The sequence below is a fragment of the Microcaecilia unicolor genome, chromosome 6 (genome assembly GCF_901765095.1).
Source record: "Microcaecilia unicolor chromosome 6, aMicUni1.1, whole genome shotgun sequence".
Taxonomy (NCBI): Eukaryota; Metazoa; Chordata; class Amphibia; order Gymnophiona; family Siphonopidae; genus Microcaecilia; species Microcaecilia unicolor.
In genome coordinates this window covers 72,386,424-72,403,152 of record NC_044036.1, presented here as the reverse complement: position 1 = coordinate 72,403,152, position 16,729 = coordinate 72,386,424, and the positions used below count along the sequence as shown (strand labels likewise).

The window sequence follows — 16,729 nt, the reverse complement described above, 5'->3', positions numbered from 1 at the left end:
AAGCCACCATGCACTCAGGAGTGGATTTACCAAAAGGCAGAGTAGTCAAGTGCCAACTAGATAACTGTCCTCCACCCTGTGTGAGTAACTGTTTAATACAATCAGCTGAACAGCAGGAACAGCAGCAGCTAGCTTTTCTCTGGGGTTTACCTTTGCCCCTGCATGTGCTGGCTCACAGTGCCTGTGGCCCTGCCTTCTCATTTCTGGGTGTATGCTGGTCAAGAAGGGGGAGGCGATGGGTTTGCAGCACCAGGGAGCCTGTGAGTGCGTGGTGGGGCATGGACCTGGCCATAGAAGCCAACTTTCCAAATTATTGGGGGTGCTAAGCCCAAAGGAAATGACCCCTCCCTAAACACATACAAGGAATTTTCTCAATATTGGGAATGCTCAAGCACCCACACCACCCACAGAGTCGGCTCCAATGGACCTGGCAGTCCTAGCTTAATCCAGAGCCACCCAGTCCATCAGTAAGAAAAGGTATGAGGCAAAAGGGGCTCCACGGAAGGGCTCAGGGGAGCTTTTTGGTGACTATGGAAAGAGTGGGAGCCCATGGGGCATTTTGCTATTCTCTGCAGCTGGTCACCCTAGGCGGCTGACTATATCACGTTATATTACATTAGTATTACATTAGGGTTTCTATTCTTAGGTGTTTATAAATTGTAAATTTAGGTGTTTATTTTCCAGCTTATTAGTGTCCTTTGAGGGTATAAAAAATCAGTCTTTATTGCTGTATTCATAGCACAGGCACTACTGCTGTGAGCCTTTTCCAGTGGAATCAGCTCAGTGGCATAGCTAGACAGACAGTTTTAGGTGGGCCTGAGCTCAAAGTGAGGGGGGGGGGCACAAAATGTTCTCCCTGTTCCCCTCGGGTGCCTCCTAACTCCAAATTAAATTCTTTAGCTGGTGAGGGTCCTTAAGCCCTGCCGTCCAAAGGCAGCTAGATCTCCCTTTTACCAAGATTGGCACTCAGCAGCATCCCTGAGCCCCGCACACAGGATGCTACCACTGACTGCCGAGCATGGTAGAAGGGAGATCTGAATGTAGAATACAAGACAAGTCAGGGGTGGAGTGAGAGAGGATTAGAGGATGTCTTTTTGCTCTCATTTTGTTTTTATTTTTTTATTGTTTTTTGGGGGTTTGGGTTTTTTTTTTTGTTTTTCATTGGGGGTGTTTTATTGGTGTTTATTGGTTACAACCTAAAATCAGAAGTCAGGCTTTATTACACTTCTATACCAGCCTTGGGGCCCTGTTTACTAAGCTGCGCTAGAGGCATGTTAATGTTTTTAGCGTGTGCTGTGTAGGCGCCATACTATTCCTATGGGTGCCTACACAGTTAGCATGCGCTAATTTTATGCATGCACTAAAAACGCTAGCACACCTTAGTAAACAGGGCCCTTGGTAAAGAGGAGACCTGGCCTGCATCTCTGTTATCTTAACTGTTCTTTAAAACGTTTTATTTATGCAGTTCAAAATATTTACAAGAATTCTCTTGATCAAGAAAATGAGTGCTAAATAGACAACTTATACGTACAGAAAAATGAACATCAAAAGAATATTACGTTTAGTCGCTTACAAAATCCTCCAATTAGAGGGAGTTGAACAATTCAATCTAGGAAGCAAGACGAAGAAGAAAAAAAAAATAAAATTAAGATCAGCATTACATCTGATTACTTAAAATGGCATTGCAGTGAATCAAGAGACTATGGGTTAAGGCATTTTACCTTTGATCCTGGGATTCTCAAAAGCTGAGCAGGCTGAATCCTGTATGATCAGGGTGAATACGCTCAGAGATGGCAGGGTGTTAATAATGAAATAGGTCTATAATTACAGCAGAGAATGGGATCTTTCTGATCTTTAGGGATAACTTACAGTTACAGAGTAGAAGGACCCGGGTAAGCAATGGGCTTCTGTTCTCTTGTTGAAAACTTCTGTTAAATAAGGAACAAAGTGGGGAGCTAGAGGTAAATTCAGCTGTTATGATTTGCAAACAGTTTTTCTTTTTTGTTACACATTATCTGCCAGATTCTATGTAGCGCACCAAGAAATCTGCGCCAAAATCCAGGCGCGTTCTATAACAACTCATGTAACTTAATTGGCTCAACAAGGTAATCAGCATTGATAACAGCACTTAACCAGCAATAATGAGCACTAGTTGGGAATAATTAGAATTTACATGCACAACTCCCTCAGCGAAATGAATGGCACCGAAATTGGAATGCGTGCAAAAAGGGGTGTGGCTAAGGGTGGGGAAATGGCCATTTCGTTGGCATTCCAAAATTTACACGCACTATTATAGAATGTGGCCCAGTGTGTGCAAATGTACAATGCAGGGATTTACGCCATGTTTTCATTGGTGTAAATGGAGGCGCATAGTTTTAGGAACTGGGATATCAACTAAGTGTATTCTATATAACGTGCCTAAATCCAGGTACTGCTTATAGAATACGCTTAGGCGGAAATGTTTACTATGTGGATATTTTAGGTGCCTTGTATAGAATCTGGCCCTATATGTTTTATTATGTCTACCTGCAGTGTTTTGTGGATTGTACTTCCCTTCCTGACCTGAATTGTAAGCTCTATTGAGCAGGGACTGTCTCTCTGTGTCAGGTGTTCAGCACTGCGTGTGTCTGGTAGCGCTATACAAATGCTAATAATAATGATAATAATTAGTTCTATCTTGCAGTCTTCCTGAAAACACTTGTACAATTTGTAATGTCCTTTATTTGATGTATTTTTGATTTGCTGCATTGTTATTGTTCTGGTTATTATGAAAATACATAAACTTATTTGAAATAAAAAGAAAAAAGCTGAGCAGGTTCCATATCTCAGTATTGAACCTCAAACATTAGCTGCCATAGTTAATGGTGTTAGCTCAGTAGAGGAGAACCTTCATCCAGAAACTAGCTGAAGCTCTGCCTACAGTGCAAAGTCCCAGGTCTTAAACTGAAGTGCTGTCTGCTCTGTAAATGATAAAAATCTTGTGGCGCTTTGTGCAAGAGTCATGAGGTTCATTCTACTGTCATGACTGAATTCCACTAGTCCAACACCATTCCTTGCAGCGCCTGACTCGCTAGACTTTCTCTCTTGAAAGAACCTCATTGGTTCAGAGAAACCTCTGCCCTGTGTTCTGTCGTATATGCACTGGATACATGAGCTAAGCAAATTAGCAGAATATGGTAGAAAATCAGTATAAAAATCTAAGCACATCAATTTTAAAAACGGCTTTTTATTGACTGTGGAGGAGTGGCCTAGTGGTTAGGGTGGTGGACTTTGGTCCTGAGGAACTGAGTTCAATTCCCACCTCAGGCACAGGCAGCTCCTTGTGACTCTGGGCAAGTCACTTAACCCTCCATTTCCCCAGGTACAAATAAGTAACTGTATACAATACATAAACCACATTGAGTCTGCCATGAGTGGGAAAGCACGGGGTACAAATGTAATAAAAAATTATAGTATATTAAATAGAAGGATATGAACTGAGTATTTTTCACCTGCCTTCTACAGGAAAGGAGCTTTGATTGTAAAATCTGTGGGAAAAGTTTCAAGCGCTCCTCCACTCTTTCCACCCACCTGCTTATCCACTCAGACACACGGCCCTACCCCTGCCAGTACTGTGGGAAGAGGTTCCACCAGAAGTCGGACATGAAGAAGCACACCTTTATTCACACAGGTGAGCCCAACAGGAAATCTGAGAGCTTGGGACTAGGGGTGGACTGTGAGTGGTCTGGGCCCCCGGGCAATAAGGATCATTGGGCCCCCCGACTTCACCCCCTGCACCCCCGGATGCTCCCTCCCCTCCTGCACCAAAAGGATGGAAATGGTCCAGGTCTTGCTGCCTCCATCTCCCCCTGCCTTTATGCTGCCACTTATCTGAACGCCACCCCCCTCCCCCCAAACAAATCAAACTGTGCTTATACAGTAACTATAATATCATGGAAATATATAACAGCGATAGTTCAGAGTACAGGTTTTTCTTTCTAAGTAATCCTTCAAATGCATGGGGTCTGATTTAAATTTGAATTTAGTGTCAGGTTATAAACATTTAGTCAGTGGTAGAGAAAATTAAGGAGATTTTTGAAGAAAGCAGACCTATAAAAAGCAAAACACATCTTATTAAAAAAAAAAAAAAGAAACAAAAACATTAGAAATCAAATATATAATATATACTGGTAGAAAAGCGGTGGTGGTGGTGGTGGGGGGGGGGGGGTGAGAGGCAGAACTGGCATCTTTCTTGCCTTGTTGTTCCACTCAGACTACCATGTGATGCCTCCTCTCTCTCCCCCTCTCACACTTTTCTGTCTCTGAACTCCTACTCCCCTCATTTAATCTGCAGTGAGAAAAAAGCTTCCAATCCCAGCGGTAAGAAGAAGGGAAAAGAAAAGCCAACTCAGCACTGGTCCGCTGATGTCAGAACTTCCCTGTACTGCAGCACACCCTTGCAGAAGAAGAAAGTTACTTCAGAAGGGGGGCAGGCCGTGGCAGAGGGAAGTTCCGACACAGACCAGGCCTTAGAATAGTAAGTGCTGTCTTGGCTTCTCCTTTCCTTACTGCTTGGATTAGAAGCTTTTGCTCCAGGTTGGTGGGGGTTTCAGAGATGGGAGCATGGGAGAGAGAAGGGGCATCCTGGTCCCGGAAGGCAGAGAGGGATGACGGTCATGTCACATGGGATTGAAGTACTGGGCCCCCCCCCCCCACCGCTGCCCTGGGCCCTCAGGCACTGCCTGTTTGCCCAAATGGTCAGTCTGGCCCTTCTTGGGGCTATACCCTGTCTTAGAAGTGAGGTTCATTCTTGTCATGAGATGCATGTGAAACTCTTCTGGAGTGAGGTAGCCCAACAAATCCTGTCTCGTTCAAAACCTCTCTCCAAAGGGGATTCATATGCACAACTTTAACTCATTTGTCAGGTATATTTTTCCTCAGTCTTTGACTGAAACTGTTCTGGGGGGTTCAGCATGCTTTTTGCCTTTTAGTTTTAGTGAAACTTGTTATAATCTGTATTTTTAGTTTGTAGTTTTTAGACATGAAATAGCTCATGACTTAAAAGTTCCAGGGCTGTGCAGAACAGTGTAGGCGCCCGAGGGAACACTGCAGTTTAATGGATTTCACTGACTAAGCCTCTGAACTGGTCTCTCTCCCCAATTCTATAAAGACAAATTGGATGCACATAGGTTATCAAAACACTTAACTAATTGGCATTGTGTCAATAATTGCTGTCAACAAACACCAGTTAGTACTAATTTCTAGTTACTTATGAAAACGACTTTCACCCCTATTCTATAAACTTAGAACCCAATTCTGAACGCCACCCCCCCCCCCCATACTTATTGCTATTCTATAAACCTTAAGTTAGGCACGGTTTATAGAATACGTGTAGCGTCCCCGCGACCAAAATGTAGGCATGACCATGTACACCAACTAAAACCTGGTGTAAATGCCAGCTTCTAGCCTAGGCATGGATCGGGCATATTCTGTAACAGTGTGCATAATTTTTAGGAACACCCACACCCCACCCAAGCCCCTCCCATGGCCACACCCCTTTCAAAGTCTGTGTACTAGAATTTACAGGCACCACGTTACAGATTATGCTTAGAAAGTTGCTCGTAAATTCTAATTAGTGGCAATTAGTGCCAATAATTGTTAGTGGCCAATTATCGGGGCTGATTGACTTGTTAAACAATTAAGTTGTGCATGCAAATTGGCTGTGCGGCAAAAATGCGCATGCAACTTTAGTCGCCATATATTGAATCCAGGGGTTAGTGCCTAGTTTCAAAGGCATTCAATCCAAGGGGGGGGGGCAAGAACATGGGAAGGGCATGGGTAGGTCAGGGGTGCCAAGCAATTAGGCACTAAGGGGTCCTTTTACTAAGCTGTGGTAAAAAGGGGGTCTGAGCTGGTGTCAGTGCATGTTTTGATGCGCACTGAGGCCCCCTTTTTACCTCAGCAGGTAAAAGTCTGATTTTTGTTTGCTGGATAAGAATTGGCTGTGCGGTAACTGAACCACTTGCTGCATAGCCATTTCAGGGGAGGGAGCATTTGCCGCCAACCATTGAGGTGGCTGTAAGGGCTCTCACGCTGACCCAGCGGTAACCGGGCAGCACATGGTGCTGCCCAATTACTGCTGGGTAAGCACCAGTGCTACAAAAATAGAAATATAGTGCTGAGGGTGAGAACTACCACCAGGCTTCTGCGGTGGATCCAGATTGGCGCCCGCCAACCCTTTAGTAAAAGGACACCTAAGTTATAAAATACCATCAGTTAATATGCATAACTGCCAGTATTTGGATGTGAACACAGTCACCAGCCCTTGAACACCAAAATGTGAACTTATGTTAGTATTCTATAACGACAACTACAAGCAAGATTATCATTATAGAATTGTTGCTCAATGCCCAAAATTTTGATGCTTAAGTTTTAGCGTGCTTACAGCATTAGGGGACTCCATGATAGTAGCAATGGGGGGAGGGGACAAGAATGGAGAAATTTGCTCCTCAGTGCAGGGGCGTAGCTACATGGGTCCATGGGGGCATGGGCCCCCGTAGATTTGGCCCTGACCTCCCCCCATCGCCAACCCCTTCGACCCCCCTCCTGCTGCCAATCCTCCCCCGCTGCCGTCAGGTACCTTTTGCTGGTGGGGCTCCCCAACCCCTGTCGCCTTGCTGAGGGCAGGCTTCTATTTCTGTGAGTCTGATGTCCTGCATGTAGAGACTCACAGAAACAGAAGCCTGCCCTTGCAGATCAGCAACGCAGCTGCGCTGGAGAAGAGGACTTCGGCTGGCGTGGGTTGGGGACCCCAACCAGTAAAGGTACCCAATGGCGGCGGGAAGGGGGGTCGAAAGGATTGGCGCCGGGGGGGGGTCAGCTGTGTCAGGAGGGGGGCTAAAATGTGCCCACTCACCTCAGGCTCTGGACCCCCTCCTGCCGAAGTCTGGCTACGCCCCTGCCTCAGAGCTGCATATGTTGGCATTGAAGGAGAAAACCTTTAGGTAGCGGGATTCTTACTACAGATACATTTTCCGGTGGGTCAGGAGAAAAAGGCTGCAAAGACTTATTTCATAGATCCACTCTGTAAATACTGAAAAATAGTGAAGACACTCAAAATATACACTACTACTATTGTTCAACACTCCACGATTATTCATTAGTATAGATTTCCAATATTATTAATATTTTTTAATTATGAAAAGGAGAAAAGGACCTCAGCAGATCCAGTAAACGTTTATCTAAAATGGCTGTAGTGCAAGTCACATGACCCCTGATTATACTCATCAGTCAAAAAAACTCTCATAATTATGCTTCCAATGTGAGAAAAATTCCTACTAAATGTGTTCAATTTGTGTTGTACAACATTAGGAGGACATCAGGAAGACTGCATTCTGCTCTGTTTTGCATCCAGTCTGCCTTTAAAGGGGCAACTTAGGAAGGGTTACTTTATAGGGAAGGAAGCAATGCGAAGCCATTGGACTGCAGAGTTATATCCCCTGAAGAAGCTGTTGGTGAAACAGAGATCTCCGTTGGGATGGGATTTTATCCGAAGATAAGTTCTGCCCTTTTGCCTCCTCTTGGAATGGAGGAGTAGCCTAGTGGTTAGTGCAGTGGACTTTGATCCTAGGAAACTGAGTTCAATTCCCACTGCAGCTCCCTGTGACTCTGGGCTCCTGGTACAAAATAAGTACCTGAATGTATGTAAACCACTTTGAATGTAGTTGGAAAAAAACCTCAGAAAGGCAGTATATCAAGTCCCATTTCTCTTCCCTCTTTTTCTTATAAGAGTATCATTTCAGCAATCAACAATGTACATGAACTTGAATTAAATGACACAGTTAAGCACATTTAATAGGAATTTTTCTCACATTGGAAGCATAATTATGGGAGTTTTCTGACTAATGATTCTAATCAGGGGGGCCATGTGACTTGCACTACAGCCATTTTAGAAAAAAAGTGCACTGGGCCCATTGAGGTCTTTTTCTCCCTTTCATAATTAAAAAATATTAATAATATTGGAAAGCTATACTGATGAATAATTGGTTGGGTATCATAGATTGTTGAGCAACAGCAGTAGTGTATATTTTGAGCCTCCCCACTATTTTTCAGTATTTACAGTGTGGAATTTTAGTGGGGTTTTTTCATCCTTTCTCAGTAAGGTTATTTCAGAGATCACCATTGGCCGCGCATTGAGAATTTTTTTGACAGAAATGGTCAAGCTGGGCAATCAGTGAGTGAAGTGTTGGATTGAGGCAAAAAAGAATGCAGGTGACCAAAAATTCAAAGCAGACAATTGCTGGTTATTGTGTTCTTGAAATATCACCTGTTGTGCTGAACAAAGGTGGCACAATAATATCTCATGAGAAACTTCTTTCTCTTAACCGAAGTATCAGGCATCTTTTCCATTCAAATTAAGGCATATGTGAAATGGAAATATTCCACAGGTAGTCACAGCCACTGGTGATAAAATATTATGGACTTGGCCCCAATATTATTTACAGGTAAAGTCAGACATGACAAACCCCTGAAGGCCTCTTTTCTATCTGGAAAGTAAGGCTGTATTAGTCTGGTAACAGGCTCCTTCTAAATAGATTCCATCAAAAAATTGATACTTTAAAAAATATTCATTTGGATTAAAGGCGAAAATCAATAAAATGTACTTTATATAGTACACCAAATTCATTGTGTATGTTATGCTATTTTAATAAGTGAGAAACTATTTTGACAGAAGTCTCGATATATATTGGTGTACACAGAGGCCTTCGGCATAAAGGATTATGTTGAAAGAGAAATTTCACAGCTTTATTCTCTTACCAGGTCACAAAAATCTGGAATTCTTTTCCACCCTTGGTAATTCCTTATCTCATTAAGGGGTCCTTTAACTATGTTGCAGTAAAAGGGGACCTGTGATGGTGGCAGCGCCTGGATTTGCCATGCACTGAGGCCCCTTTTACCGCAGCGGGTAAAAGTGAAGAAAAATGAAATGGCTGTGTGATAAGTATGCACTTGCTGTGTGGCCATTTTGGAGGGAGCCCTTACCGTCGCCCATTGAGGTGGCAGTAAGGACTTTTGCACTAACCCTGTGGTAACAGGGCAGCGCTATAATGCCAGGTAAACCCCTGTGGTAAAAATTAACCAAAATTTCCAGTTGTGCCAGAAATGCTGCGTGCTGGGGGCAGAACTACCACCAGTGGCCGCATTAGGCCAATGGTAGTTCCAATTTGCCGCACGTAACCCTTTAAATAAAAGGGCTCCTATGTGCCTGTCACAAAACGCTTAGCCACCTGCCTGGGGTTACCCCATGGCCACTTAGAGGGTCTATCTTCAGTACAGCTCAGGTCTGCCTGCACCTGCCACTCATGCTCTACACTAGCACCCTCCTCCCACCGACTGGGTCACAACTGCCTCTGGGCAGGTCTCCCACTCTCAAATTATCCCCAGTGATTTCTAGGTTACTGGAGACCACGTTCTCAGTGGTCCCACAGTTCCCAAAAAGCATTCACAGACCCAACACACAAACCACCAGGATTCTTAATCAGTCCAGACAAGCAGGGAGAACAAACAATTGTGTTTATTCTTATAAATATTGAACAGTGGACAGAAAATCTGCAATCAGCAAACAGTAACAAGGAACTGAATAATGGATCAATTAGAAAACTAACTAAACATTTGTATACTGTCTAAACAGTACCTGGGAAGATCAGGACATATAGCTGCACACAAGTTATCAAATGTAACTGTTTACAGGGCCTTAGCAAAGAGATCTCTCTCTCTCTCTCTCTTCTTCCTGGCTAAGACCAGGGGTGTAGCCAGACTTCAGCAGGAGGGGAGTCCAGAGCCCAAGGTGAGGGGGCACATTTTAGCCGCCCCCCCCAAGTACCGCCGCCCCCGCCACTTTTGACCCCGCTGCCGCCAACCCTCCCCTGCCGTCAGGTACCTGTGCTGGTGGGGGTCCCCAACCCTTGCCAGCCAAAGTCCTCTTCAGCGCCAGTCTCTGGTCCGGCGTGTTGCTGATCTGGAAGGATTCTGTTTCAGTGTCCTCCTGGCGTCCTGCATGTTCCTACATTCCTACGTGCAGGCTGCATGTAGGAACGTGCAGGACGTCAGGATGACTCACACAGAAATGGAATCCTTCCAGATCAGCAACGCGCCGGCCCAGAGACCGGTGCTGAAGAGGACTTCGACTGGCGGGGGTTGGCGACCCCTGCCAGCAGAGGTACCTGCCGGCGGCGGTGGGGGAGGGTTGGTGGTGGGGGGAAGGGGGGTCAAAAGGGTCTGTGGCAGGGGGGCCAGGGCCAAATCTGGGGGGCCCATGCCCCCGTGGCCCCACATAGCTATGCCCCTGGCTAAGACTGGAGCAAAAGCTAGTACTGTCCAAATGAAAATGAGCTCCTGGGCCAATCAGAGCCCAGAACAAAAAAATTTCAAACATATACTGCTTCTTGCTTCCTGTTTGTGTACTAAAACTAAAGAAAAAACATTAATTTTTTTTCTGTAACAGCTTACAACAAAGAAACACCATCTGCTGGCCAAATAGGAGAAATACACGTCAAGACATAATGCAGGGAAATATCCAATACATTGTCAGACTTAAAACATTGTTTCTTCACAGTGCCTTTCTGTAAATCTCTGAAGGCAATTTCGTTTAGAAAATATGTGCTCTCAGGTTAGACTAATCATAATTTTTTTATTATTTGTCTTACTGAGGTTCTGTAGGTAAGCAATTGAGAAATCTGTGCTTAGTCTAACTGAATTTTTTCTCAGAAATTAGAGCTTAGATTAATTGGACTCAATTATATATAATTGTATTTCATTTATGACTGTAAACTCCCAGTTGTTCTAACTGATCATATTCTCAAATATAATCCACTCTGAACCTATTTTAAGGCGTTAAGGAGAGCATAACTCTATGGTAATATAATGTAATAGCTTTCCTGCAGTACCTCCACTTTGTGACAGAGTATATGGAAGAGACATGCTATTTCTGTGTCTTTAATTCAAAGTGATTCAGATGAAGATTTCCCCTTTTATAACATGATCAAAGAGTTCTCGGTATGGCACAGTTTCATACAGTATTTGATACTGATTAATTAATCGACTTCCTATGAACTTTCTTATGTGCTCCCATATTAGCAGAGTCTCTTATCACATGTAACCAACCTGTGTTCTTCTGCTATCTGAAATTAGCTTAGGAAATCAAATTTGAAGGGATGACATTTTTTAATCCATCTTTCTTTGTTGCACAATATTTGTGTGTGACTTGCCTTTCCGTTCATGTTTGTGCAGAACCTGACCTAGCAGTAACTCCATCACCACAGCACAGACTGTATTAAAAAAATGGAGTCTAAACAATACCTGTGGAGAGAGGGGATATTTGAGCTTGAATTCATTACCAGCATCTGCTTAATAAGTGAATCCGAGCAATCCAATCAGTGTTGCTTTAACGTGATCTGTCCTGTATGTATCCAGAAGGGCTTTTCTATAAGCGTATTGTATCAGTCTGACCTCAATTTAAAGGGCCTCTTGCAGCAGCAGGTGATTTGGGCCCAGACCTGCACCACTGATCCGTAGTTGCATGAGATGCGTTGACAATAGCAGTGTGCAGATTAAACAGAGGGTTTCAGGTCCCAGGCTCCAGTTCTCAGTCTAAATATTTACAGCTTCATCCCAGCATTCAAATAATGTCATGTTATCTGTGGCCCATCTATAGTTTCTTATAATGCAAAGGAGAGAGGTAGGTCTGGTTTCATTAGATGGTTATAATATGAAACGCTCAGTACTAATGAATGGAAGGACAATGGGGCTTCAAAGCAAAATTTTAAATCCAATCATTTAATTCTATGCATGGGGTTTTACTGATTTTTTTTAACCAATAAATCTCTGTAGAGATCTGGAATACAAAATTATTTTTAGCAAATACTAATAAATAGATAAATAAAAATAAATTAAAGAACCAGGACAGAGACACAAAATATCCAGCTGCCTTCCTTTCATTTCTTCTATTTAATCATTTGTATGATTTGTAGCCCAAAAGCCAAAAAGCTTTTTTTACATGTTGGTAACTGAATAAAAAATGTGATCCACATATTGCAGGAGCAATATATGGGAACAGTATTTAACATCTGAGCCAGGTTTTACCTGAACATTTAATGTAAGTAGCTTGCCCTCTGTCTGGGGTCTATGTGCTGAGGGCAATGCAGCCTTGCTAAATGAGATGGGCCAGTCAACACAGCAAATCCCCACCCCCTACAAGGAAAGGCTAAAGTGAGTAGGGGGTCATTTTACTAAGGTGCCCTGAAAAATGTCCTGCAGTAGTGTAGACATGTGTTTTGGGCACATGCAGAATTATTTTTCAGTGCACCTACAAAAAAAAGCCTTTTTGTTTGCGAAAATGGATGTTCGGCAAAATCAAAATTGCTGCGTGTCTATTTGGGGTCTGAGACCCTACCACCAGCCATTGACCTAGTGGTAAAGAATCCAGGCGGTAATGACCTACATGCATCAAATGACACCTGGCGCACGTCCATTACGCACGCCCGAAAATAAAAATATTTTTCAGACGTGCGCCAAAAATGAAATTACCACAATAGCCACGCGGTAGTCGGGTGGTAATGCCATTTTGGTGCATGTTGGGCACACGTAGATGCTTACACAGCTTAGTAAAAGGGCCCCTAGAGTTCTTCAGCTTGGAGAAGAGACAGCTGAGGGAAGATATGATAGAGGTCTATAAAATACTGGGAGACTGGGCGGCTAAATGGCAGATGATGTTTAATGTGAGCAAGTGCAAGGTGATGCATGTGGGAAAAAAGAACCCGAATTATAGCTACGTCATGCAAGGTTCCATGTTAGGAGTTACAGACCAAGAAAGGGATCTGGGTGTTGTCGTCGATAACACACTGAAACCTTCTGCTCAGTGTGCTGCTGCGGCTAAGAAAGCGAATAGAATGTTGGGTATTATCAGGAAAGGTATGGAAAACAGGTGTGAGTATGTTATAATGCCGTTGTATCGCTCCATGGTGCGACCGCACCTTGAGTATTGTGTTCAATTCTGGTCGCCGCATCTCAAGAAAGATATAGTAGAATTGGAAAAGGTGCAGCGAAGGGCGACTAAAATGATAGCGGGGATGGGACGACTTCCCTATGAAGAAAGACTAAGGAGGCTAGGGCTATACAGCTTGGAGAAGAGACGGCTGAGGGGAGACATGATAGAGGTATATAAAATAATGAGTGGAGTGGAACAGGTGGATGTGAAGCGTCTGTTCACGCTTTCCAAAAATACTAGGACTAGGGGGCATGCAATGAAACTACAGTGTAGTAAATTTAAAACAAATCGGAGAAAATTTTTCTTCACCCAACGTGTAATTAAACTCTGGAATTCGTTGCCGGAGAAAGTGGTGAAGGCGGTTAGCTTAGCAGAGTTTAAAAAGGGGTTGGACGGTTTCCTAAAGGACAAGTCCATAAACCGCTACTAAACGGACTTGGAAAACTCCAAAATTCCAGGAATAACATGTATAGAATGTTTGTACGTTTGGGAAGCTTGCCAGGTGCCCTTGGCCTGGATTGGCCGCTGTCGTGGACAGGATGCTGGGCTCGATGGACCCTTGGTCTTTTCCCAGTATGGCATTACTTATGTACTTATGAGTGGAATGGGTAGATGTGAATCACTTGTTTACTCTTTCCAATAATACTAGGACTATGGAGCACACAATGAAGCTACTAAATAATAAAATTAAAACAAAGCAGTCTCCAGAGTTGCACACAGTACTTACTCTAAACAGGATCTCACCAGAGACTTATACAGAGGCACTATCACCTCCTTTTCCTGATGTCCATTTCTCTCCCCATGCACCCAAGAATCCTTCTGACTTTGGCCTTCACCCTTTCTATCTGTTTAGCCACCTTAAGATGTTCAGAAACAATCATTCCCAAGTCTTGCTCTTCTTTCAAGCGCAGAAGTACTTCTCCTCTTAAATGGTACTGTTCCCTCGGGTTTTTATAGCCCAAATGCATGACCCTGCATTTTATAGCATTAAATTTTAGTTGCCAATTTTTGGACCATTCTATCTTAGCTTGATCTCTCCTCATGCTATCCACACCAGCAGGAGTGTCTACCCTATTAGAGTCTTGTATCTTCCACAAAGAGGCAAATTTTACTCAACAGCCCTTCTGCAATATCACTCACAAAGATGTTAAAAAGAACTGGGCCCAGGACAGACCCTTATGGTACACCACTGGTAACATCCTTTTCTTCTGAGTGAACTCCATTTACCATCAACCTCTGTCTTCTTCCATGTAACCAGTTTCTGACCCAGTTAGTGATTTTTCGGTCCAGACTGAGGGCATTCAATTTATTTATGAGTCACCTATGCGGAACTGTGTCAAAGGCTTCACTGAAATCTACGTACACCATATCTAGTGGTCCCCCTAAATCAAACTGTTTGGTCACCCAGTGAAAGAAGTTAATCAGATTAGTCTGACAAGACCTTCCTCTTGTAAAACCATGCTACCTTGGTCTTGAAATCCATTTGTTTCCAGAAACCTCTCTATCCTCTGTTTTAGAAGTTTTTCTATTAATTTACTCACCACTGAGGTAAGACTAACCAGCCTGTAGTTTCCAACCTCCTCCTTACTTCCGATTTTGTGGAGAGGGACCACATTTACCCTTCTCCAGTCCTCCGGAACCACTCCTGACTCTAGAGAAGCATTGAAAAGGTCAGCCAGTGGAGCTGCTAGAACTTCCCTCAGTTCCTTCAGTACCCTCAGATGTATCCCATCCAGCCCCATCACTTTATCTACCTTTAGTTTAGCCAGCTTCTTATGAACATTATCTTCTAAACTTTGGTCAAGGTCTACCACACATCTTTTCTTACTAGAATTTGTCTTCTGCGGTCCTACTGCTGGCCCTTCATCTGTGAACACAGAACAGAAATATTTGTTGAGCAGTTCTGCTTTATCCTGATCAGCTTCTACGTATTGTTGCCCTCCACCTTTGAGCCTCAAATACCACTTTTGCCCTTCTTCCTATCATTTATAGATCTAAAGAATGTCTTGTCTCCAAATTTTGCCTTACTGGCTATTTCTTCTATTTACATTTTTGCTTGCCTGACTACTTTACCAGCTGCTTTTAGCTTTTCCAGGTATTGTAGCCTGCCGTCTTCTTTCTGTGATATCATTTTAGCGATTTGAAGTATCCTATATGACACTTCTTTTGAAAAGGACTGGCCTAATACAGCTGCGAGCTGACAACCAGAGAAGCCAGGGTTCAAATCCCACTGCTGCTCCATGTGATCTTGCACAAGGTTACTTAAACCTTCATTGCCTCAGCTGTCCACAGATGGAAAATTCCTACTGTACCTAAAAGTAACATGACTTGAGCTATTACTGAAAAGACATGAGCTAAATTCATATCTAAATAAAAGTTTGCAGATACCTGTTGCATCCAGAGAGCCACTGATTCCTCCTGTTTACTTGACAAAACTGAAGTTTTAAAGGTTTTTACAATTTTCTAGATGAGAATTCCATCTTTGCTCATTCTCTCCTTTCCATTCTCCTGCAGGTGAGAAGCCGCACAAGTGCCAGGTATGCGGCAAGGCCTTCAGTCAGAGCTCCAACCTGATTACACACAGCCGCAAACACACTGGCTTCAAGCCCTTTGGCTGTGATCTGTGTGGCAAGGGCTTCCAGAGAAAAGTGGATCTGAGAAGACATCGGGAAACACAGCATGGACTCAAATGAGTAGGGAAGACGCTGTCCTTTCCTTGCCATGAGTAAACAGGAAACACGAGCACCTGGAATGGCCCAACTTCTGCTGATGTTCTGGTCATTGTCACTGTCATATGAATGAAGAAAAAAGCAACCACTAAGGAAATCTACCCAGCCCCATTCAAAGAATAGCTAATTTATCTTCCAGTCTCTCTTGCTCAGGCCTCTTTTTGGTCATCTTAAGACATTACCCAAAAGTGTTACAGATCCTCACTGAATAGGTTGACATCTCTCTATAGCCATTAGGAAAGGGCAAGCTGAACCAGAACCCGCTTAGAAGTGAACTGCAAGGACTTTAGTATGAGAAGCATTCACAATGAATTCCTTGAAACCTAAGGCTTAACATTCCACAAAAAAAGAGACTATGTGGAACATTTTTGATATGATGTCTAAGTCCGACTTTGGACATTTTGCTAAAAGCATCCAGATAGGGATTTTTGAAACAGCAAAACTTCTATCTTTTTTTTTCTTTCAAAAATGGCCATTTGCTAGATGTTTTTACGCTTTGTGCATTTATCTTTGTCTGTTTTTGAAAAAAAAAAGTCCAATTGAAAAATGCACAAAATCAAGCCATTAGGATGTAGAAGGAGCCAACGTTCTTAGTAGACTGGCCACACAGACATCCCAGCAGAGCAGTGGGGCACCCTAGGGGGCACTGTAGTGGACTTCACCTAAAAGCTCCCAGGTGCACATCTCACTATTACCTCTTATATTGTATGGGGAGCCCTTCAAAACCCACCAAAAACCTACTGTACCCAACTGTACACCACTACAATAGCCCTTATGGATGCAGGTGTCACCTATATCTGGGTACAGTAGATTTTTGGTGAGTTTTGGAGGGCTCACACTTTCCACCACAAGTGTAACAATTAGAGTGGATTATTGGCCTGAGTCCCCTTCTCCACAGTGCACTGCATTGACCACTAGGCTACTCCAGGGACCTGCTTGCTGCTCTAATAGAACCAGCTATAACATATGGGACTGG

General features: G+C 43.4%; 1 protein-coding gene across 4 annotated transcripts in view; it reads left to right on the top strand.

Moving 5' to 3' along the window:
* GFI1 (growth factor independent 1 transcriptional repressor) overlaps positions 1-16,166 on the top strand; it is a 31,002-nt gene extending 14,836 nt beyond the window's left edge. For all 4 annotated transcript variants that reach the window (XM_030207311.1, XM_030207313.1, XM_030207312.1 and 1 more), the window contains 2 exons: positions 3,505-3,670; positions 15,539-16,166. In XM_030207311.1, the coding sequence (XP_030063171.1) occupies positions 3,505-3,670; positions 15,539-15,717 (345 nt within the window). In that variant the 3' untranslated portion in view covers positions 15,718-16,166. The remainder of the gene's footprint in view (positions 1-3,504; positions 3,671-15,538) is intronic.
* The last annotated feature ends 563 nt before the right edge of the window (positions 16,167-16,729 follow it).